General features: G+C 41.7%; 1 protein-coding gene across 1 annotated transcript in view; it reads right to left on the bottom strand.

The window, feature by feature from the left end:
• PCCA (propionyl-CoA carboxylase subunit alpha) overlaps positions 1–22,091 on the bottom strand; it is a 1,052,859-nt gene that overhangs the window by 958,952 nt on the left and 71,816 nt on the right. Inside the window, exon 4 of the mRNA XM_077482961.1 lies at positions 11,087–11,155. Within this exon, the coding sequence (XP_077339087.1) occupies positions 11,087–11,155 (69 nt within the window). The remainder of the gene's footprint in view (positions 1–11,086; positions 11,156–22,091) is intronic.

Genomic DNA, 22,091 nt, shown 5'->3' with positions numbered 1-22,091 from the left:
TCGCCATACTCGGGAGTAATAGCAGAATGTGTTTTGGGGTGCAATTTGTTCCTTGTGTGAGAAATAACCTGATAATGACAATTTTGTGGGAAATAAAAAAAAAGGAAAAAATAAATAAAATAAAAAAACCTTGATTTTGCAAAGAATTGTGGGGGAAAAAAAAATGACAACTTCAAAAAACTCATCATGCCTTTTACTAAATACCTTGGAATGTCTTCTTTCCAAAAAGGGGTAATTTGGGGGGTATTTGTACTTTTCTGGCATGTTAGGGTCTCACGAATTGAAATAGGTTGTCAGTACTTCAGGTGTGATAAATTTTCAGATATTGGCACCATAGCTTGTGGACTAAATAACTTTCAAACACCAAATAATATCCACCAATTTTTACTTATTTTTACCAAAGATTAAGTATAAATTTTGGCCAAAATTTATGAAGAAAAATTACTAATTGCTAAATTTTATAACCGTAATGAATTTTTTTTTTTTTTACACTACAGAATTTTGTCTTTTATAGCACAAAAAAAAACAAAATAAAAAATAAATAAATAAAATACCACCAAAAGAAAGCTGTATTTGTGAGAAAAAAAAAAAAAAAAAGGACAAAAATTTCATATGGGTACAGTGTTGCATGACTGAGTAATTGTCATTCAAAATGTGAAAGCACCGAAAGCTGAAAATTGGTCTGGTTATTAAGGGTGTTTAAATGCCCACTGGTCAAGTGGCTAATATGTAAAGTTTAAAAAAAGGCAATTTATTCCTAACAATCTCTATACGCAGGGGTAAATATAAAATAACCAACTATATTTAGGGAGTAAACGCTTTAATCCACTCTGAGAATAACAGACAGAAGAGATATACTCTATATACTATTCGAGGTTGAATCTGGTAAATATCATCAGACTCTAATCAAATATAAATTTTATTTAACCACTTGCAGACCGGACCAATTTGCTGGTCAAAGACCAGACCCCTTTTTGCGATTCGGCACTGCGTCGCTTTAAGTGACAATTGCGCGGTCGTGCGACGTGGCTCCCAAACAAAATTGACGTCCTTTTTTTCCCCACAAATAGAGCTTTCTTTTGGTGGTATTTGATCACCCCTGCGGTTTTTATTTTTTGCGCTATAAACTAAAAATAGAGCGACAACTTTGAAAAAACCCATTATTTTTTACTTTGTTATAATAAATATCTCCCAAAAATATATAAAAAAATTTTCCCTCAGTTTAGGCTGATACGTATTCTTCTACATATTTTTGGTAAAAAAAAAAAAAAAAAAAAAACAATCGCAATCAGCGATTGATTGGTTTGCGCAAAAGTTATAGCGTTTACAAAATAGGGATAGTTTTATAGCATTTTTATTAATAATTTTTTATTACTTTTTTTTTTTTTTACTAGTAATGGCGGCGATCAGCGATTTGTATTGTGACTGCGACATTGTGGGGGACCCATCTGACATTTTTGGGACCATTGTCATTTATACAGTAATCACTGCTATATAAATGCAGTGATTCCTGTGTAAATGACACTGGCAGTGAAAGGGTTAACCAGTGGGTGGCAGTGTAGGGGTTAAGTGTTCCTAGGGGTGTGTTACTAACTGTGGGGGGGTTGGGCTTTCATTTAGTGAACACTGATCTCTGCTCCAATCACATGGAGCAGAGATCAGCGTCACTAGTTGCTAGGCAGAATGGAGAAATGTTGTTTACACAGCATTTCCTCCATTCGGCCGCTCCGTGAGACGATCGCGGGGATGCCCGCGGCGATCGGGGGTCCCGACCAGCGCGGGAGCGCGGCATTGAATATTGGACGTACCTGTACGCCAATATGCCTGCCCGTGCCATTCTGCCGACGTACATTGTCGTGCGCTGGTCGGGAAGTGGTTAAAGAGAAGGGGAAAAAAAAAAAAAGTAAAGACTGTTTTGCAGATTTTTAAACAGAACTGTAATATATGCTGGCCATACAACACCCCCCGGAGAAGCGGCTGATTTAATTGGGCTTACCATTACCTTTTTGACTTCGTGTCTATCTGGGGGTTACCCACGGTAGATGGCCCAAGAACTGTAGAGACTGACGCCAGATTCGCTTAAGAGATTTTTATTTGCAAAAAGAATAAAGGAACACAGTCTCTCAAAGTAGGGTAAGAGGGTTTTTTTTTTTGAAAAACCAACAACGACCCTTTATGCACATCTCCCCATGGTGTCCTCCCTAGATCTATCTTTACTCTTGCAACAGTGGGTGCGCACCATCCCTGAATTATGCCCTGTACACACGGTTGGACTTTCCGACAGAAAATGTGCGATCGGATCTTGTTGTCGGAAAATCCGATCATACAGTGCCTTGGGAAAGTTTTCGGCCCCCTTGAACTTTTCAACCTTCAAAACAAAGATATAAAAAAAAATTTTTGTGAAGAATCGCCAACAAGTGGGACACAATTGTGAAGTGGAACAAAATCTATTGGATTTTTGAAAGTTTTTTAACTAATAAAAAAATGAAAAGTGGGGCGTGCAAAATTATTCGGCCCCCTTGCGTTAATACTTTGTAGAGCCACCTTTTGCTGCGATTACAGCTGCAAGTCGCTTGGGGTAGGTCTCTATCAGTTTTGCACATCGAAAGACTGAAATTCTTGCCCATTCTTCCTTGCAAAACAGCTCGAGCTCAGTGAGGTTGGATGGAGAGCGTTTGTGAACAGCAGTTTTCAGCTCTTTCCACAGATTCTCGATTGGATTCAGGTCTGGACTTTGACTTGGCCATTCTAACACCTGGATACCTTTAATTTGTGAACCATTCCTTTGTAGATTTTGCTGTATGTTTGGGATCATTGTCTTGTTGGAAGATAAATCTCCGTCCCAGTTTCAGGTCTTTTGCAGACTTCATCAGGTTTTCATCCAGAATGGTCCTGTATTTGGCTGCATCCATCTTCCCTGTCCCTGCTGAAGAAAAGCAGGCCCAAACCATGATGCTGCTACCACCATGTTTGACAGTGGGGATGGTGTGTTGAGGGTGATGAGCTGTGTTGCTTTTATGCCAAACATATCGTTTTGCATTGTGGGCAAAAAGTTTGATTTTGGTTTCATCTGACCAGAGCCCCTTCTTCCACATGTTTGGTGTGTCTCCCAGGTGGCTTGTGGCAAACGTTAGACGAGACTTTTTATGGATATCTTTGAGAAATGGCTTTCTTCTTGCCACTCTTCCATAAAGGCCAGATATGTGCAGTGTACGACTGATTGTTGTCCTATGGACAGACTCTTCCCACCTCAGCTGTAGTTCTCTGCAGTTCATCCAGAGTGATCATGGGCCTCTTGGCTGCATCTCTGATCAGTCTTCTTGTCTGAGCTGAAAGTTTAGAGGGACGGCCAGGTCTTGGTAGATTTGCAGTGGTACTCCTTCCATTTCAAAATGATCGCTTGCACAGTGCTCCTTGGGATGTTTAAAGCTTGGGAAATCTTTGTGTGTTCCTTGGTCTTCACGATGCTCTCTGCGCTTTCAACAGAACCCTGAGACTATCACAGAGCAGGTGCATTTATACAGAGACTTGATTACACACAGGTGGATTCTATTTATCACCATCAGTCATTTAGGACACCATTGGATCATTCAGAGATCCTCGCTGAACTTCTGGAGTGAGTTTGCTGCACTGAAAGTAAAGGGGCCGAATAATTTTACACGCACCACTTTTCAGTTTTTTATTTGCTAAAAAAGTTTAAATTATCCAATAGATTACATTCCACTTCACAATTGTGTCCCACTTGTTGGTGATTCTTCACAAAAAATTAAAATGTTATATCTTTGAAGCCTGAAATGTGGCAAAAGGTTGAAAAGTTCAAGGGGGCCGAATACTTTGGCAAGGCACTGTATGGGGGCTCCATTGGACTTTTTCCCTTCGGAATTTCCAACACTCAAAGTTTGAGACCAGGATCTAAAAAAACTTTCCGACAACAAAATCTGATCGTGTGTAGACAAACTCCAACGGACAAAGTGCCCCACATGCTCAGAATAAATTATGAGCCAATAGCTATTGGCTACTGGCCTCTTTATAGTCCCGTCCTTTGGGATAGACAAACGCATAGTTTACGTCAGTGCGTTCAGAACAATCGGATTTTCCGACAACTTAGTGCGACCGTGTGTATACAAGACAAGTTTGGGCCAAAATCCGAAATATGAGGGCAGACAGTACATTTACAATACAAACCAATACAGGAGGGATCAGAGGGCCCTGCTGGTTAGAGCTTACAACCTAGAAGAACTTAGTCTCTTTGCGAGAACACCTTATACAGTTTAAAATCCTCCATAGGGCATATCTTATTCTGTATTAATTACATAAAACAAGACCCACACGTTCTCCTGAATGCAGGCACTGTGGCCATCATTATGGAGATTAATTTATTCTAGTCCTGTTTTAGTATTAGCACATACTGGACACAGGTGGTTTCTGTCATTAACTCAGTAGTAAGTACCTCCATGTCTCCGTCCCCGAAGACATGCTTACTAGGTCTGGTGGAGAACCTAGTACCTACAGTGGCAGAGAACATTGATTGGCCTCCTCCTATTTTATGCCAAATAGGCTATTGCGCCATCTTGAAATAATAAATAAATAAAAACCCCTTTTCTATTTCTTCTGGAAACAGCACATTACCTTTATACAGAGATAATTACCATCATAGGGGTTGCCCAATGTAGTATGATAATATTTTGGCAAAGTTGTTGGTGGTGAGAGTCCAGTGGTCCATTCATTTGACCTTTCCATCTGGTGTCCTGGGAGGGCATTGGGATCATGTGTTCAGATTTTATGAGGTGCCCTTATGCTTTAATGTCCCCTTCTTGCACATGAGGCACACTTTGGCTATTGTGTTTTGTTGAACACCCTTGGCTATACAAAAATTTCCCATCCAGCTCCTTTGAATTTTCTCATCATTGCAGCCCAAAACCCAAACTAACCAATTGACAATTGAACAAATGCTCTAAAAGAAAAAAAAAGAAAAAATCTGGACACAACAGCAATTATGGCCAGCTTTACTCATTCACATGGGAAGCAGTTATAACAGTTATGAGGCCTCTCCCCCCCCCCCCCCCCCCCTCCATTATAATTATTTTTCGTAAGCAGCTTTTAGATTCCCCTATTATGGTACCACATCAGCTGTACCCGTGTGTATTTTTTTTTACATCCTTTTAATTCAAAGCCTGTAATATCTTTTGTTACAAAAAGAAAAAAAAACTGAAACAGAACATTGACCACATAAACAAGTACGTTTAAAGCAAGTTAACAAACTTCAGAGAGAAAAATAGCAAAAACATTCTACATGGTAAAAAAGGAAGCTACACTTTAGCTCCCACTTAAGTACTCCATCTTAATTTACCTGATCATTAAGTCTTGAATTTGTTCAGCTGTAAGCAGCAAACACTAATTGCTTCAACATCACAAAATCATATCTGTCCTCTCCATCTCCCAAGACAGCAGGGTGAAATTATCAGGAGCAAGCATGATAATATCTTGATAAGTGATGACTCACATCACCTCTGTCAGTCAAGCACAAGTGCGTACGCAAGATACCATTACTGGATATCAAGGCAAAGAGTACAATCCACACCAGGAGCCTGATCTACTGAACAGCAGGTCATTTCTGCTAGACACTGGAGTCTGTAAAGACTTTCACCAAAAAATAAAAATTCAGGTTTTTCATCTTGCATTCTTTATCGTTATAAATTCACTTGCATGCTTTATTTTCAAATGGCAATAAGCCATATTTTCAAAACAAGCTTTTCTTGAGAAGTGAATAAACATAGTATATGAGGATTTGGGAGATTCACGTCTGGACTTACATGGAAAACAGCGCATGCTTGCATAATAGGATGCACCTACATAGCCTCCCAACTGTCCCTCATTTGGAACAGTCCATAGGAGTTTTTAATGTCCCCACCTAAACATCAACCCTCCTTATGACATTTTTCAAAATGGTAAGGTACAAGGATACTTTTTCCCCCCTTTTTTGACACTAGTACATGTTTCTCCACTCTTGTTGCAAGAGTGCATCCTACATACTGTAACCCACATGTACATTCATACACAAAGCATACCTTTCAACAGTCCCCGTACTGGTGGGAAGGGGTTAAAACCAATGGGAAGGGAGTGTGGTCTATACTGGTGGTCAGGGAGGGGGTCTGTACTGAGGAGAAGCTGAAATGGGGGGATCTGTGCTGTGGGGATTGTCTATACCGAGGAGGGACTGGGATGTGTTGTGGGAGCAGTCTGGTGTTTGTACTAATTTATCACTGTATTCTATACAAGAGCGGTTGGGTTGTCGCACCATATCGACTATAGAATGTACTAAAAGTTGAAGCTAGCTCATCAAATACATAAATAATTTTATAAATGAACAGTGATGTGTTTCTGTGCTTATTGTGATAAATCTTAATATCAGGTGGGATGCCAACGAAAGCTGTTGTAATTAGAGGTCGACCGATATATCGGCCGATATTTGCCGTTTTTTAAATAATCGGCATCGGCCGATTTGTGCTGATAAAAAGCCGATTTAGAACTACAGCGGGACTTTGAAATGACTTCTGTATAGAATGGTCTAAGTTGACTGAGTCGTCATAGCAACCCTTTCCTCCACTCTGGGCAGGCTGCCAAGAAAAGAACAGAAAGATACAATGTTTACACTTGAATGAATTAAGTCATCTCTGTGTGTAGAAGTTCTCAGTTTAACCATTTAAAGACTAAATCTTTTCTGACACTTGTTGCTTACAAGTAAAAATCCTGTATTTTCTGCCAGAAAATCACTTAGACCCCCCCCAAAAATTATATATATTTTTTTAGCAGAGATCCTAGGGAATAAAATAGCGGTTGTTGCAATATTTTATGGCACACGGCATTTGCACAGAGGTCTTTCAAATGCATTTTTTTGGGAAAAAAATACACCATTTAAAAAATAAAAATAAAATAAAAAACAGTAAAGTTAGCCCATTTTTTTTTTTTTGTCCAAAAGTTTTGACTACCTGTTTTTATTTAATATATATATATATTTTTTTTATCTAAATCATACATACAAGTAAACTGATTGGAGGTTTGTTTTGTTTAATAAATGTTTAAGTGTAAGAAATTTTCTGTATCACGTATGAAGGCCGCCTTCACACTGGAGCGGGCAGGCGTTGATGGTAAAACGCAAGTTTTAGCGGCTCTTTACCATCATTTTAGCGGTGCTATTTGGCTGCTAGTGGGGCACATATAACCCAGCTAGCGGCCAAGGAAGAGGTTAAATGCGCCCATGAAGCACCGCTGCCAGATCGCATTGCATGCGCTTCGGCAGTGGTGCCCATTCATATCAATGGGCAGGAGTGGTGGATGAGCAGTATACACCACTCCAAACGTGCTGCTTGCAGGACTTTTTTTTAAGATCCTGCCAGAGCATCGCCTCAGTGTGAAAGCACTCTGTCTTTCACAGACTGCAGGGGAGCCATTTTGCAGGCACTTTACAGGCGCTATTTTTAGCCCAAAAGCGCCTTAAAACGCCCCAGTGGGAAAGGTGTGTTAGATCAAGGGGGATTAAAAATAAATAAATAAAATAAAATCGGCCTAACATATCGGCCCAAAAAAATCGGCATCATATATCGGCTATCGGCCGCCATGATTTCTAAATATCGGCATCGGCCAGAGAAAAACCCATATCGGTCGACCTCTAGTTGTAATATTAACCTATAAACCACACCCATAAAACCGTGCCCACTTTTCATGCACCACATTCGAACCCCTTTAAAAATTGTCTCTCTGCCAAGTTCAAAGATTTTGAGGTAGAATAACACATCTATATGCAGGATGACTAACTAATACAAGTCAGAGACATCAAAAACTTTTATATTTATCAATATTCTAAAAATCTTTAAACTACACAGACCTTTTCACTCCAAGGGTGAAATTATTTACATAAAAATAGGGTGTTAAAAAATACATGCAATTGTCATCTACTATTTGGCCCCACATAACCCAAAACTACTGGAAATGGATATAAGTACACACACTAAAACCTATTAATGGCAGCAATCAAAATAATAGCTCTTAAATACATTTCTGCTCCATAATTAATCTCCAAGGACCATTTGTAAAAGGTAGCTTGCTCCCCTCATTTGTAAATCTTTAGTATTTACCTTCAGCCCCTTTGTTATCAAAATGCATCACACTGGTAAAGAACTCTTAGTACTTTCCATGGCCACCTATTGCCCTGCACCTTCCAGCAGCTGAATCCATTTCTCAGTGATACACAAAAGTAGTAATAATGAGAGCAGGGAACTACATTGGTACACCGCTTCCGAAACGATGCCAGAGTGCGCCTTTTATCTCTTTAAATTACAGAGTACTGACATTTTTTTAGCATCCTGTTGACCTCTTTGCAACACTCAAAAGCAAATTACTAAACTGCTATTTAAGTCAATAATACTGAACACATGACCATTTTCAAATCAACAAAAATGCAGAAATACTGTTCCCTTTCATAATTTAGAAAACAAATAAACCAGACTCACAGAAGAGCATACAAAATTGCAAATATCTGAAAAAACACTTTACTTCCAAAAATAAAAAATTCTGATCTGCAGTTTTGAGTCTTGATAAGAAACAATATGTACTATTTTGCTTTGTTGAAATATCCAACACACTTACGCCCAGTTTCCATAATTTTCCATGCATCTTTGGGGTGTTGCAGATACAGTGGGCACTGCTTGCTGTGTCTTTGATGCAGCTCCCAGCAAAAAAAACATGAAGATTTCAAATGGTACAGTATGAAAAGCACACAAAAAACACACAAAGCACTATACTTGCAATGGACTTAAAGTGGTTGTAAACCCTTACAACCAGCTTTGACCTACAGGTAAGCCTAGCTTAAGGCTTACCTGTAGGTCCAAGAAATATCTCCTAAACCTACACGGTTTAGGAGATATTTTCCGAAAGACAGGCAACCGCTGTCTACGGCGCAGCGCGCCACGGTCAACGCCGATATGCTGCGAGTGGCAGCTCCCGTGCGCATGCGCGGGAGTGACGTCATCGCGGCTTCACCGAATGACAGCGGCGGAGCGGCGAGACCCACCGAGAAGATAGATGCTCCCTACTACAGGGGACATCGGCGACTTCGCTGTCTCCTGTGTCAGGTAAGTGATACATGCATAGTAGGCCATTATGCTTTACCTTTGCAGGGAATGAAAGAGGAAGTAAACCCATCAGGGTTTACTTCCTCTTTAAACGTGTACAAGACAATACACCCATGTGTCAAAGGGACTTTACCGAAAGCACTGACATAATCATAAGAAAGCTAAAGATCAAGTTAATATCCCTATGGCAGTTATATACAAAGATGCACACTAAGGTCGTTGAATAAGTCAGTATGTTTTAGAAATGTATGGTGAAAAAAAAAATAAAAAAAATAAAAAAAAAAAAAACTTTACACCATGAGGAGACCCTACACAAATATTAAGAATATAAAAAAACTCAGAATCCCAGCTTTGCAGTGTCATCTCACAAACCAAAAAGCATAGATCTGCCCCAGGGTTATATATGTCATAGCAAGACTCCAGGTCTTCTATCATATTTATCTCTTTTGCCTTTCCCAAAATTGTTAAAGTGAAAGAAACCGCTAGATACAGGTCTTTAGTTAAAAAAAATTGAAATTATAAAGAAATATGTGCGGCTCTATTTTTGCCTTGAATATGGATTGCAGGTCAATAAGGTACATGTATTATTACTCATCAACTGCTGATTACAGTTCAAGTAAATTTACGTTACAATCCCATGGGATGTTTCCAGTCTTTTATAGTTCATTACATTCCTTGGCTATAGAAGCCCTGCTGAGTTAAAAATGCCAAATAAAATTACATCTCAGTCAATGGTTTATGCTATACCTTCTATTGTTCGAATCCAATTAGTGTTAACCTACTTTTCACTTATCATAAACTTTATACTGATCCCGTAAAAACATCTGAACACAAAACACATATACAATATAAAGTGACAGAATGTGTTAAATGGGGAAAGCACTACAGCGCTAATAATTTTGCAATTAAAGAAATAAAACAAAGCCACCTGAACAATATACGTATACTGTACGTTTCCCCCAAAGGATGCAAAAAATAAAATAAAAAATGATTACATCATATAAAAGAATTTGTGGCATAAAGGCAGTTTGAATGAAAATATGCACAAGAAAAAATTTCTAAATCTAAATATTTATTTGCATTGTCCTCCAGCACAAGTTCATATCTTTTCCAGGGCACAGATAAAACCTGACGGGAATGCTTGAAATAAAACCTAAGAACACAATTTATTTCACAATACAGAATGTGGGGAACCTTTGATAGCAATAGATTATTAGGTATTCGGCTTCAAAACGGTTTGTATTCCTACTGTGGCATAGAAAACCTGTGTACAGTCAAGGCCATTACACAAATAATATGATCTACATAATCTAAAGAAGCCCATAGAGGATGGAGTACTTTTTTGATCAACCAGCAGATTGAAGGGAATTTTTTTTATATATATATATATATATATATATATATATATATATATATATATATATATATATATATATATATATATACATACATACATACACATATATACACACACACACACACACACACACACACACACACACACACACACACATATAAATACACCACACAACACTAACCCCATTCCCCCATCCACACATTCGAGGTGGATGGGGAAATAACACCCGCTGTGCTATTCTATTTTGACAATGGGGAGACTACCCCACCGTCAGAATAGACCGATCAGCTCCAGGAACCTCATTTATCTGACAGTTTTGCTGTACAGAAGTCAATCGGTCCCCATACATGGATCGAAATTAATCAAGTCCATGCTGAATTAGCCAAATTTTGAACCAAGTATGACTGGCTTAAGAGTGTATTAAACTGGTGAAAAAAGAAGTTAAGTTTTTCTAGAAAATCACATACAGCTCTATTCAATGTAGTGCACCAACACGCTGTGTTTACCAAAGAAAACAAAATTCTAAAGCAGACTGTGGGGACAGTCCTGGCTCAACGTTCTCAAAGACATTACAAAAACAAAAAACAGAAAAACTCACCGCAGCAGAATCCACATCGCTGTGTACTGCAACAGTCTTTATACCCATTTTCTTGCATGTCTTGATGACCTGGTATCACAAAAAATGGTTTTAATTTAGTACAAAACATTTTCAATTAAACGTATACTCTAGTCAAAACATAATTTTGTTCAGTAATCCAGTCCTTACAACACCAAATCCTGAGCCTGAACTTCAACACTTCAATTCAACTCTTCTGGCAGCACCAACAAATGCTGTTCTGATAAAAAAACTTCAGCTGAAATATTCTTTAAAAGACTTGTGGGAGTGTTGACCTCATGGTCCTCAAAAACAGTGGTTTCTACCGCTGAGCCCCAATATCACTTTCCTTAAAGCGCAACTCCACTTTTGTTGAGAAAAAAAAAAAGCATTCTCTTCTGGGTGATCCATGTACGTTGCAAGAATTATAACAAACTTTGTTGCAGATTCCTACCTTTTGTTATTCTGAAGAAAACCTCTGTTCTGAGTGAGTGTAATGGGAGCAGGGGCAGACTGACAACTCATGGGGCCTCCGGCAATAGGAGATTATGGGGCCACACAGTATACACACTATACACAGACATGTTTCTATTAGCTGAGAAGGTACTGGAGAGGTGGGGCAGCTATAATCTCTGTATTTTTAGATCAGAAGGATGACTGTAATGGACATTTCAGAGACAGATATAAAAATAAAAATCGTTTTTTTTTTTTTTTTTTTTTTCCATACCGTCCCTGGTTTTACTGAGGCTGGCAACCCTGATGGGGCCCCCTCGGGCAGTGCCCGAGTGGCCAAATGGTCAGTCAGCCCCTGAATGGGAGTGGTTTCATAATTATCAGTCAGGTGTGGAGCTGTACAACGCTAATGAGGAAATCTGCTGGGCCTGCATCCATTTAGACATGCTCCCACTGAAAGTAGCTCTCAAAAAAAATTAAATTTTAGTTGCAAGGGATGCCTGAAATCTGATTAGTATCTTAGGCAGACTTCTGGGAAAATTGGTGAGCCAATCCCACAAGCAGGAAATTATGTTTCTGGGGAGTGGTCAGTACACACTCAGTACAGAACAGCTTCAGGTAGCCATATTGCAATGTATTCTTAGAAAATGACATTGACTGCAGATTGAAATGGAAAAGCAGTTTTTAATAACATTTAATTACAATATGATTAGTGTCGCAATTATATGCGATATGACTTTTTTTTTTCCTTAATTTGCCCCCCCCCCCCCCCCCCCTTTAACCGTCTCCAGACCAGCCACCACAGTTATACTGCAGCAGGTTGCCTCTCCCCAGGGCAAGGTGTTGTAGCTGTACATCCACGCGCATTCGGCATCGCGTCAGAACCGATCAGTCTTCAGGCCCTGGCCTGGACCTGGTTATCGGTTCTGGCCAATGGCAGACTGTCCCTTGCCTGTAAGTGTAAACACATTCCCCTCTGGAATTTTTTTTCTTCCAGAGAGAGGATAGACATCAATGCTACACTGACAGTACACATAGGCATGCTCTTTTCACCCCCCGATTGCTTTGCCTCTTACCCCCCCATTAACCCCTCACTCCCCGTCAGTGACACTAAGTGCAGTTTTCATATTTTACATTGTCATTTGTGACACGAATCAACGTTGGGGTACTTAGTAGTAGGCCCAGATAGGTCTAGGGACCCCCCTAAACAAGGTTTAACCCCTTAATCCCCCAGTGTATAGTTAGCCAGTTACTGTCAGGCTTTTATAGCATCAGGGTATCCGCCATATATTGCCTAATAAAGGTTTAACCCCCGATCGCCCGGCGGATGATATCAGTTTTAGCGCCAGGGTCCGCGCTGCCCCAGGCAGCTTCAGATTAGTACAAGTAGCGTCAACACCCGCGCACAATACACCTCCCTTATTAGCATAGTGTGAACAGATCAATATATTTGATCTGGTCTATACTAGCATCCCCAGTAGTTTAGGGTTCCCAAAAATGCAGCGTTAGTGGGATCAGCCAGATACCTGTTAGCACCTGCGTTTAGCCCCTCTGACCAGCCCACCCAAGTGCAGTATCAATTACTGTCACTTACAAAACACATAACTGCAGCATTCGCAGAGTCAGGCCTGATCCCTGTGAACGCTAACAGTTTTTTTGGTAGCGTTTGAAATAGTCGCTGACAATCAGGTGCTCTTTTTTCCTGCGAGTTTCACTAGTTGTACCAGTAAATTTAGAGGCCACAATTTCCAATCAAAGGTACACTAGTGAAGAGGCCTACACATTTCTGAGCAGGACAGCAGTGGCGTGGCACCCACACAGATAGCTCTGATGAGGGAGTAGTGGTCACTGCCAAGGTCAGGTGTACTCTACCCCATTCTTCCACTGTTGAGGTGCAAGAACTGCAGGGCTTGCGCATGGAGCAAAGAGCCAGTACTAGTATCGCTCATCCTTCTGGTGAACTGGCAAGCAACAGCAGCCTAGTACATCCTGGGTGTACATCCAGCACTGCAGTAACACTTGGTGACGTGGCGAGTCCCATAAGTGCAGTTCAAGCTGGTGCGGTGGCTAGCATAAGTAGTGTCTCGCAGCCATCAAAAAAAAAAAAAAAGACAGACAAATAAATAAACCCCAACACAGGCCCGTTGAGCCCATAGTTCCATTCCCGCTGAATTTGCCAATCCAAATTGGGAGCACACCACTTCTGTAGGGCTTGTACTTGCCCCAATCACTGGCCAAATTCAGATGGAAAAACAGTTGATTTTATGTCGCATGCTTTTAATTTGCAGTTTTTCACGGAAGATCTCTATAGATCAATTGTGGACCAAAGCAATTTGAATGCTGGTCAATTCATCGCCGCTAATCCCCAGTAGGCCCTTGCCAGAGATTGTAAACCTATTAGGCCTCTTTCACACGGAACGGATCCGTGATGATCTGCCCCGTGAACATCTGCTTGCTCAGCGGGGATCGCTCCGTCAATCCCCGCTGAGCAGGAAGATGACAGGTCTGTCTCTGCACACTGCGCAGGGACGGACCTGTCAGAGCGCTGCTCTCCCCTATGGGAGATCGGATGACGACAGACTGCAGAGAACATAGTCGCCCGATCCAGGTCGGATGTCAGCGGACATGTCACCGCTGACATCCAACACTCCATAGGAGGTCTATGGAGCATCCGTTCAGGTCTGCCTAAAAAACTGACAGGCGGACCTGAACGGATCGTTCATGTGAAAGAGGCCTTATGGTTCCGAATTTAAGACCTTCCTGGGCTTATCCCTCCTCATAGACATAGCTAAAAAAAAATAAAAAAAAATAAAGTTAAATATCCCTACGCCAACCAATTAGATAAAAGAATGGGTATTGCTGCATACACTGAAAGGGGTATCCAGACCCAAATGCAAAAAATCAACTAATAGAATAGTGCTGCGCTATACAGGGAAATAAAGTATGGGAGTGGGTAAGGGAGATATTAGACTATTTAGCAAGAGGCAATAGTGCGCATAAATTACATAAAATATGATTGACTGCAATATTTTGTGAAATAAATATGAATATAAAAAAGAGGTCACAGTCTATGAAAAAAAACCTCTTCTAGGATGTGCAAGAAGAAAAAAAAATACATTTGACCTATATATAATAAATCAGGAGAGAAAAGTCCATAGGATAAGCGACATCAATGTCCATGCAAACGTTGCAAAAAAAACGATAAAGTGCAAACTTATAGTGACCCAGTATAAAGCATATAAAGTGCTGGTGCAAATGGTTACAATCATAATAATGTCCGTGCAAACAGTTGCAAAAAAATTTGCAAACTTAAGGTGGTCAAGGATACCACAAATAGAGGGCTAGTGCTGGTAAGTATTTCTGCAATGCAGTGCTGAAATCCTTGGACACCTTGAGTTTGCACATATTTGCAACTGTTTGCACCAGCACTTTATATGCTTTATACTAGGTCACTATAAGTAATTTATGCGCTCTATTGCCTCTTGCTAAATAGTCTAATATCTCCCTTACCCACTACCATACTTTATTTCCCTGTATAACATAGCTAAAAAATAAAAAACGTGTGTTGCAGTCATATTGGTTTACTGACCCAATTCAACATATGTCCGTGTTCTCTGCTTGCATAACCAAGACACAATACGAGCAGATCTTCAACGACAATGAACTCTGTCGCCCTCAGGATGACCCTGGATTTGATCGGCTCTACAGAAATAGGCCCCTCGTAAACCATTTCAACCAACAGTTTGCAGACTTGTTTACTCCCGAACAAGTTGTCTGCATTGACGAGTCCAAGATTAAGTTTTCTGGCTGCTTATCTATCAGAGAGTATCTTCCCAGCAAGCGTGCCAGATATGTGGTCAAGATGTATAAGCTCTGACAGGGCAACAGACTATACATATAGTTTTATGGTTTATGACGGAAGAGATAATCACGTTGAGCTGGAGAACTGCCCAGGCTACATAGGGAGCGCTGGTAAGACTGTGTGGGAGATGGTGTTATTTTATTCAGGAAGGGGTACCACTTGTACGTGGACAATTATTACACAAGCGTGCAGCTTTTTAGTCAACTTGATTGTGGAATAAGTGCATGTGGCACTGCGCAAGCTAATTGCCGGGGCTGTTCTCTCCCACCCCCCACACCCCCCCCCAAAGGCTTGTAGAGTCCCGACTTAGACGGGGGGGAGCCTGCTTGAGCAGTAATTATTTGCTCAGAGTGAAGTGGAGGAATTCATGGAATTTTTTTTCCTTCTGACCTCCATTTACGCAGATATGACAGTCCAAATTCCAATGGCGACTGGTGTGGAGAAACCCCTCTGAGTCCACGACTACAACCTTAACATGGGAGGGGTGCACCTCAACGACCAGATGTTGGCGCCGTACCCAACTGCCCGGAAGGCCAGACGATGGTATATTTATTCCAATAAGCTCTGTTGAACGCTTATGTGCTATGCAAATCTTCAGGACAAACTGGATCCTTCCTAAAATTCCAGGAAGAAATCATCACAGCCTGTTTCCAGACGGTGCGGTGGCCCAACTTCCCAATCTAAATGCAGTGAGCCGACTGCATGAGAGGCATTTTCTATACGTCTTCCCTGGTACCCCTGCCCAAAGAACACCCCAAAGAAGATGTTGTGTCTGCAGAAAACGTGGATTTAGGCGTGACACGTGCTTTTATTGTGCCTCCTGTCCTGACCAACCTGGTCTCTGCAGTGGTGACTGTTTCAAACGCCACCACACACTAGTGGACTATTAGTGTAGGGTACAGCATTACGCAGACCTAGGGCACACTTACGAAAGATGAGATGGCCATCATATTTTGAGAGGCCCTAATCTGGAACGTTTACAGTAAAAGTTTATATAAAAGTGCAAAAAATTTAACACAAAAATAAAAAAAGCCAAAAAGTTGTTGATTTTTCTTCTCTCATGTGCTCTATTGTCTGCTCTGTTACTGTATTTTAGAACTGTAATGTTTTATTTTTACTGTGTTGTATGTCTTACTGTTATATTGTAATGTTACTTTGTTTTATTGTTAACCATTATATGCTTAGCAGGTACACCATTCAGCTGCAGCACGGGTTTATTTAATCTGACAGCAACAGCATTTGCTCCCACGATACGTAAAGCCGTGACTCCAGCGCTGTAGGAGTAGATTTCACTACCACAGTTAAAAAAAAATAAAAAATAAAAAAAAACCATCATTAGAAGTGGGTGGATGAAGGGGGGTATTCTAATGGTGAGACATACCCACCAATCAATCTCTGTTTCGTTCAGTCCACAGACTGCATGGAAAAAAAAAAAAACACAACGAACATTACAATATATACCCAACAAGGACCAGCAACGTACTGGTATGTTGCTGGACTTTGAGTGGTTATACCAGAATGATGCATGCAGGTTTAGATATCATCTTGGCATCATTCTTTTCAGCCAGCGTTCAGCTTTCATGTAAAAGCAATCCTAGTGATCAATTAGCCTCTAGACTGCTTTTACAAGCCCTCCCCTCCTGCCGTCTTCCATGGTCTTCTCGGGCTCTCCTGTCCCACCAGGGAACCAGAGAAAGCAGCCAGCTGACCAAAGAGCTGATCGGAGACCAGAATGGATCCAATCATCTCTATGGCCTAAGAAACCAGAAGCTACAAGCACTTAGGATTCGCTGGATATAAACAGCGACATTGGGAAATTGGGAGAGCATTATATCACACTGATCTCTGTGTGGTCAGATGCTTTGAGGGCAGAGGAGAGATCTAGGGTTAACTTTTTTAAATAAAGAGTACCTGTCACTACCTATCATCAGGGGATATTTACATTTCCTAAGAGAACAAAAGAAAAAAGGGGGGGTGCATCCCGTCCCCCTGTGCAAAGGTGAATGCAAGAGTTGGTCTTGTGTCATATGTAAACAGCAATTGCACCATGCATGTGAGGTATCACCGTGAATTTCAGCTTGGGGGCAGTAATTTTAACAGTAGACATCCTCTGTAAATCTAGTGGTAACCTGTAAAGGCTTTTAAAAATAATGTAGTTTGTCGCCGCTACACGTTTGTGCGCAATTTTAAAGCATCTGCATTAAAAAAAAAAAAAAAAAAAAAAAAAAAAAAAAAAAAAAAAAATCGCTGAGCAAATACTGTGTGGGGAAAAAAATGCAATACCCACCATTTTAATCTGTAGGGCCAGAAAGGGCTTGGTCTTCAAGTTATTAGAAGAGTGGGTGATGTGTGACATAAGCTTCTTATGTTGTGCATAAAATGCCAGGACAGTTCAACCCCCCACCCGCCCAAAATACAAGTTTTTGGTAAGTAGACACTCCAAGCCATTTGCCGATAGGCATGTTGAGTCCATGGAATATTTTATATTTTGCCACAATTTTCAGGTAAATTACAAACTTATTTTTTTTTTAACAAAGTTGTCACTAAACAATATAAATAAATATATTGCTCAAACATGCCATGAGGGGTTTGTAATTTTCCCAAAACTTGTGGCAAAATGTATATTAAAAAATAAAAATAAAAAAGTGTTGCATGGACACAACATGCCTCTCAGCAAATAGCTTGGGGTGTCTACTTTCCAAAATGGGTCATTTGGGGGGGGGGGGGGGGGTTGTGCTATCTTGGCATTCTATGGCCTTCAAAACGAATAGGTAGTGAGGAGTGAAATAACAAAATTACACCCTTAGAAATCCTGAAAGGCAGCGATTGGCTTTTCGGGTCCTGTACACAGCTAGACTCCCATAAAGCATCACACGTGGCAACCCTGTACTCAGGAGAAGCAGCAGATTATATTTCGGGGTGTAACTCCACATATAACCATGGCATGCGTGAGCAATATATCATTTAGTGACAACTTTGTGTTAATTTATTTTTGTCATTTTTAAAATCACGTGTGACAAAAAAAATATTCAATGGGCTCAACATGCCTCTCAGCAATTTCTTTGGGGTGTCTACTTTCCAAAATGGGGTCATTGGGGTGGGGGGGGGGGGGGTTGTACTGTCCTGCCCTTTTAGCACCTCAAGAAATGAGATAGGCAGTCAAACTAGAAGCTGAGTAAATTCCAGGAAATATACCCTAGTTTGTAGACGCTATAACTTTTGCACAAACCAATATACGCTTAGACATTTTTTTTTTTACCAAAGACATGCGGTTGAATACATTTTGGCCTATTCTTGGGGCAAATTCTTCTGGCGCTGAAGTGGTTAAAGTTGAACACTAGCCTTTTGGAGTGCGCATGCGCAGGAGCTCCGTGATGGATGCTTGATTCTGGAGCTCCGCATCACCCCGGAACACACAGCGCCCAGCACAGCCCAGCGATCCGCTCCGAAGGCAGTGGCAGGCATAGGGGAGACACCCGGGCACCCCGCCCCCCGCATACCCGGAACGAACGCCAGACGCATTTCGCCCAGGATCGGCAGACAGGGTGTACCAAGATGGCCACCGACACACAGACACATGCGGCCGGCGAGGATAGACCACATTCTGGCAGCTCCACCCACCATACCATTGGCTCGTAAAGCCTCTATAATTGACATTGCTTGGTCGGATCACTCTCTGGTCCTCCTAACCGTACAAAACTTCAACACCAGATCACCCCTTTCGCACTGGCGCCTTAACGAATCACTCCTTAGCATCCCCACTATTACCAAAGACAGAGGAGGCTCTCAAGGAATACTTTTTACTGAATGACCAAGGAGACATTTCCCCTGAAACACTCTGGGCAGCCCACAAAGCCACCATTTAGGGGCACCTTGATCAAAATGGCATCCCAAATTAAAAAGGAGAGGCAGATTGACATACTGAATTTGGAAAAAACTTACACATCCTTGAAAGCAACTCATAAGAAAAACCCCTCGAAGGCCCTCCTAGATAAAGTTGACGTGGCAAGACTGGAGCTCAATCTGGCCCTAACCGCCAAGGCGGAAAAACATATATTAGATGGAGTGGAGCTAAATTTTACTCACATAGGGACAAGATGGGGTCCATGTTGGCGGCTAGCCTTGCTCCCAAACAGAGGACCTACACCCTACCCAGAATTAAGAGGCCTGGCCACCCCCCCCCCCCCCACCTCAAATCCTGAGAAAATACTTGCTATTTTCATGACTTCTACTCTAAACTCTACACCTCCTCCCACCAGGAAGCAGGGTCACGGATCTCAGACTTCCTATGAGACTTACCTATACCGACTCTTTCCACAGAACACAAAAACACAATGGAAGATCCCTTTTCGGCCCAAGAAATTAAAGACGTGATTAGAAATCTCAAAAATGGCTCTGCTCCAGGTCCTGACGGCTTGTCTGTTCCTTACTATAAGGCCTTTGCGGATACCCTAGCCCCCCACATGGCCGATTTCTTTAACGCAAAGACTGCAGGCTCCCCACTAGACCCTCAGCTTAACACCGCTTTCATCACAGTGATCCCCAAACCAAACAAAAACTCTGAGGAAGTTGAAAACTACAGACCCATATATAATGATTTAAAGATTGTAACGAAAATATTAGCCAATCGTCTCTCCTCCTTTATAGGCAGAAACATCCACAAGGACCAGGTAGGGTTTATCCCTGGCAGACAGGGACCTGACCAAACTAGAAGGGCCATAGACATGATTTCTATTCTTCAATCCAACTGGACTGGAGGTCCTAAACAGGAAGGCATGCTGTTGTCCTTAGACTTGCACAAAGCGTTCGACTCGGTGGAATGGAGGTACATATTTTCCATCATGGAACGCTGGGGATTTGACCACCGTTTTATGGGACTGCTTCGATCCCTCTACTCGTCCGAGGGCTTTGATACGACTACAAGGACAATACTCGCATCCTCTCAGGATTGAAAAAAAAGGCACCAGGCAGGGCTGCCCCCTCTCCCCTCTAACTTTCGCTATCGAAACTCTAGCAAATCGCAATTCACTCCAATCCTAATATCCAAGGTGTCTCTTGCGGTTCACAAACACACAAATGCGGCCTCTTCGCAGATGACATGCTACTATTTATCACTCCCCGATCACCTCCCTTCCCAATCTTTGCAAACTGCTTTCTGAATTTGCGGCGGTGTCGGGCCTTAGGGTGAATTACACCAAATCTGGCTAGACAAGGGGCTTTACCGGATCGGACACTTTTTCACTGCCACAGGGTCAATCACTCTGAAATTTTGTAAAAAACAGCTAGAGATTCCCCCCACAGAACTATTTAGATTTCACCAAATACAACACTTCCTGCATACAATCTGGAGATCTAAACCACCCCCCTCCAGTTTTACATCCTATGAATATTGGTGTGGACAGACCTCGGAACAGAGAGGGGGGGGGGGGGGATTTCCATCATCTACCAGTCGTTAGCCCGATCAAATGCCAAATCCCCATATATGACATCCTGGGAGAACGATTTTCTAATTAACTGGCCTTTGGAGCAATGGGAGACCTCCTTTTCTAGGGCATTTAAAGGAATACAAAATATATCCCTGATAGAATCTAATGTGAAAGTGCTGACCAGATGGTATCTCATGCTGGCCAAATCTGCCCTCATATATCCCAAAGCCAGCGCTCTGTGCTTCAGGGGATGCCAACTCACGGGCTCTATGGCTCACACGTGGTGGGAATGCCCTATAATATGATCGTATTGGTCCAAGGTGTTCACCATGCTCCAAACGGTCACAAATCAAATTCCAAAAACTCCAGGAGTTGCTCTTCTGAACTCCTCTCTTCCCAGGATGCCCAAAGCCACTCGTAAACTTGTACATTTTATTCTACTGGGGGCGAAGCTGACGATAGCCAAGTCCTGGAAAAAGCTGAGGGTCTCCCTTCCAGCCACCAAACGCTAAATCTCTTGGATTATGTCTCAGGAGAAAAACTTACAAGCGTTCTCATTGACAGAACCCAGGCTTTTGAGGCGGTCTGGGAACCTAGGGCCAAATATGTGGGCATCTCCCCTTATACCTGGGAAGCGGGCTTAACAAACTGGTAATGGTACTTCCACTCCACCGAGAAGCAGCTCGTCCCTCAGCAATTCGCTAAATTCTCCTGCCCCAGCTTTGCGCTGGCCTCCTCTCCATCCCAGTGGCATCTCCTTACTCTTTCCTCCTAATCTTTTTTCTTTTCTTTTCCCTCTTGCAGGCCTTTTGGGAGCTCTTTATATCCACGGTTTACATTGAACAACCTCTCCGACTAGGGGGGAACCCGTTGTCTAAATGAAGATAGGAATGAGCTCTACTTGGATCCCCTCTTCTGAAGATAAATGTGGCAACAAGACAGTTACACGATTTTTGTTCTTCTCTCCTTGTACTGCCGCTTTGTGGTCCGGGGTTTTTACCAGCATACAGTTTTGGGAGGGTTTAGAGAGTCGGTCTCGGTGCACAGCAAGTTCCCCTAAAGGGGTGCCCAGACTGCCCTCCGCTCTCTCTCTCATAGTTCCCTTCAGAATGGGATGAGCTATATAGGCCACGTAATCCAAACAATGTAGGGTTTACAACCCAGGTATACGATTGTATCATTTATACTTGTTCTCTGTATCCTGATGGTACATCATTAAATCATCCTTCTTTCGCTTATACTGTAATTGTCTCACACTTTATTTTTG

Source organism: Lithobates pipiens, unplaced genomic scaffold (genome assembly GCF_037356315.1).
Source record: "Lithobates pipiens isolate NorthernLeopardFrog02 unplaced genomic scaffold, aLitPip1_a1.2 Scaffold_16, whole genome shotgun sequence".
In the NCBI taxonomy this organism is placed as follows: Eukaryota; Metazoa; Chordata; class Amphibia; order Anura; family Ranidae; genus Lithobates; species Lithobates pipiens.
Note: the sequence above shows the minus strand (reverse complement) of the source record. Positions and strands in the feature narration are given on the sequence as shown.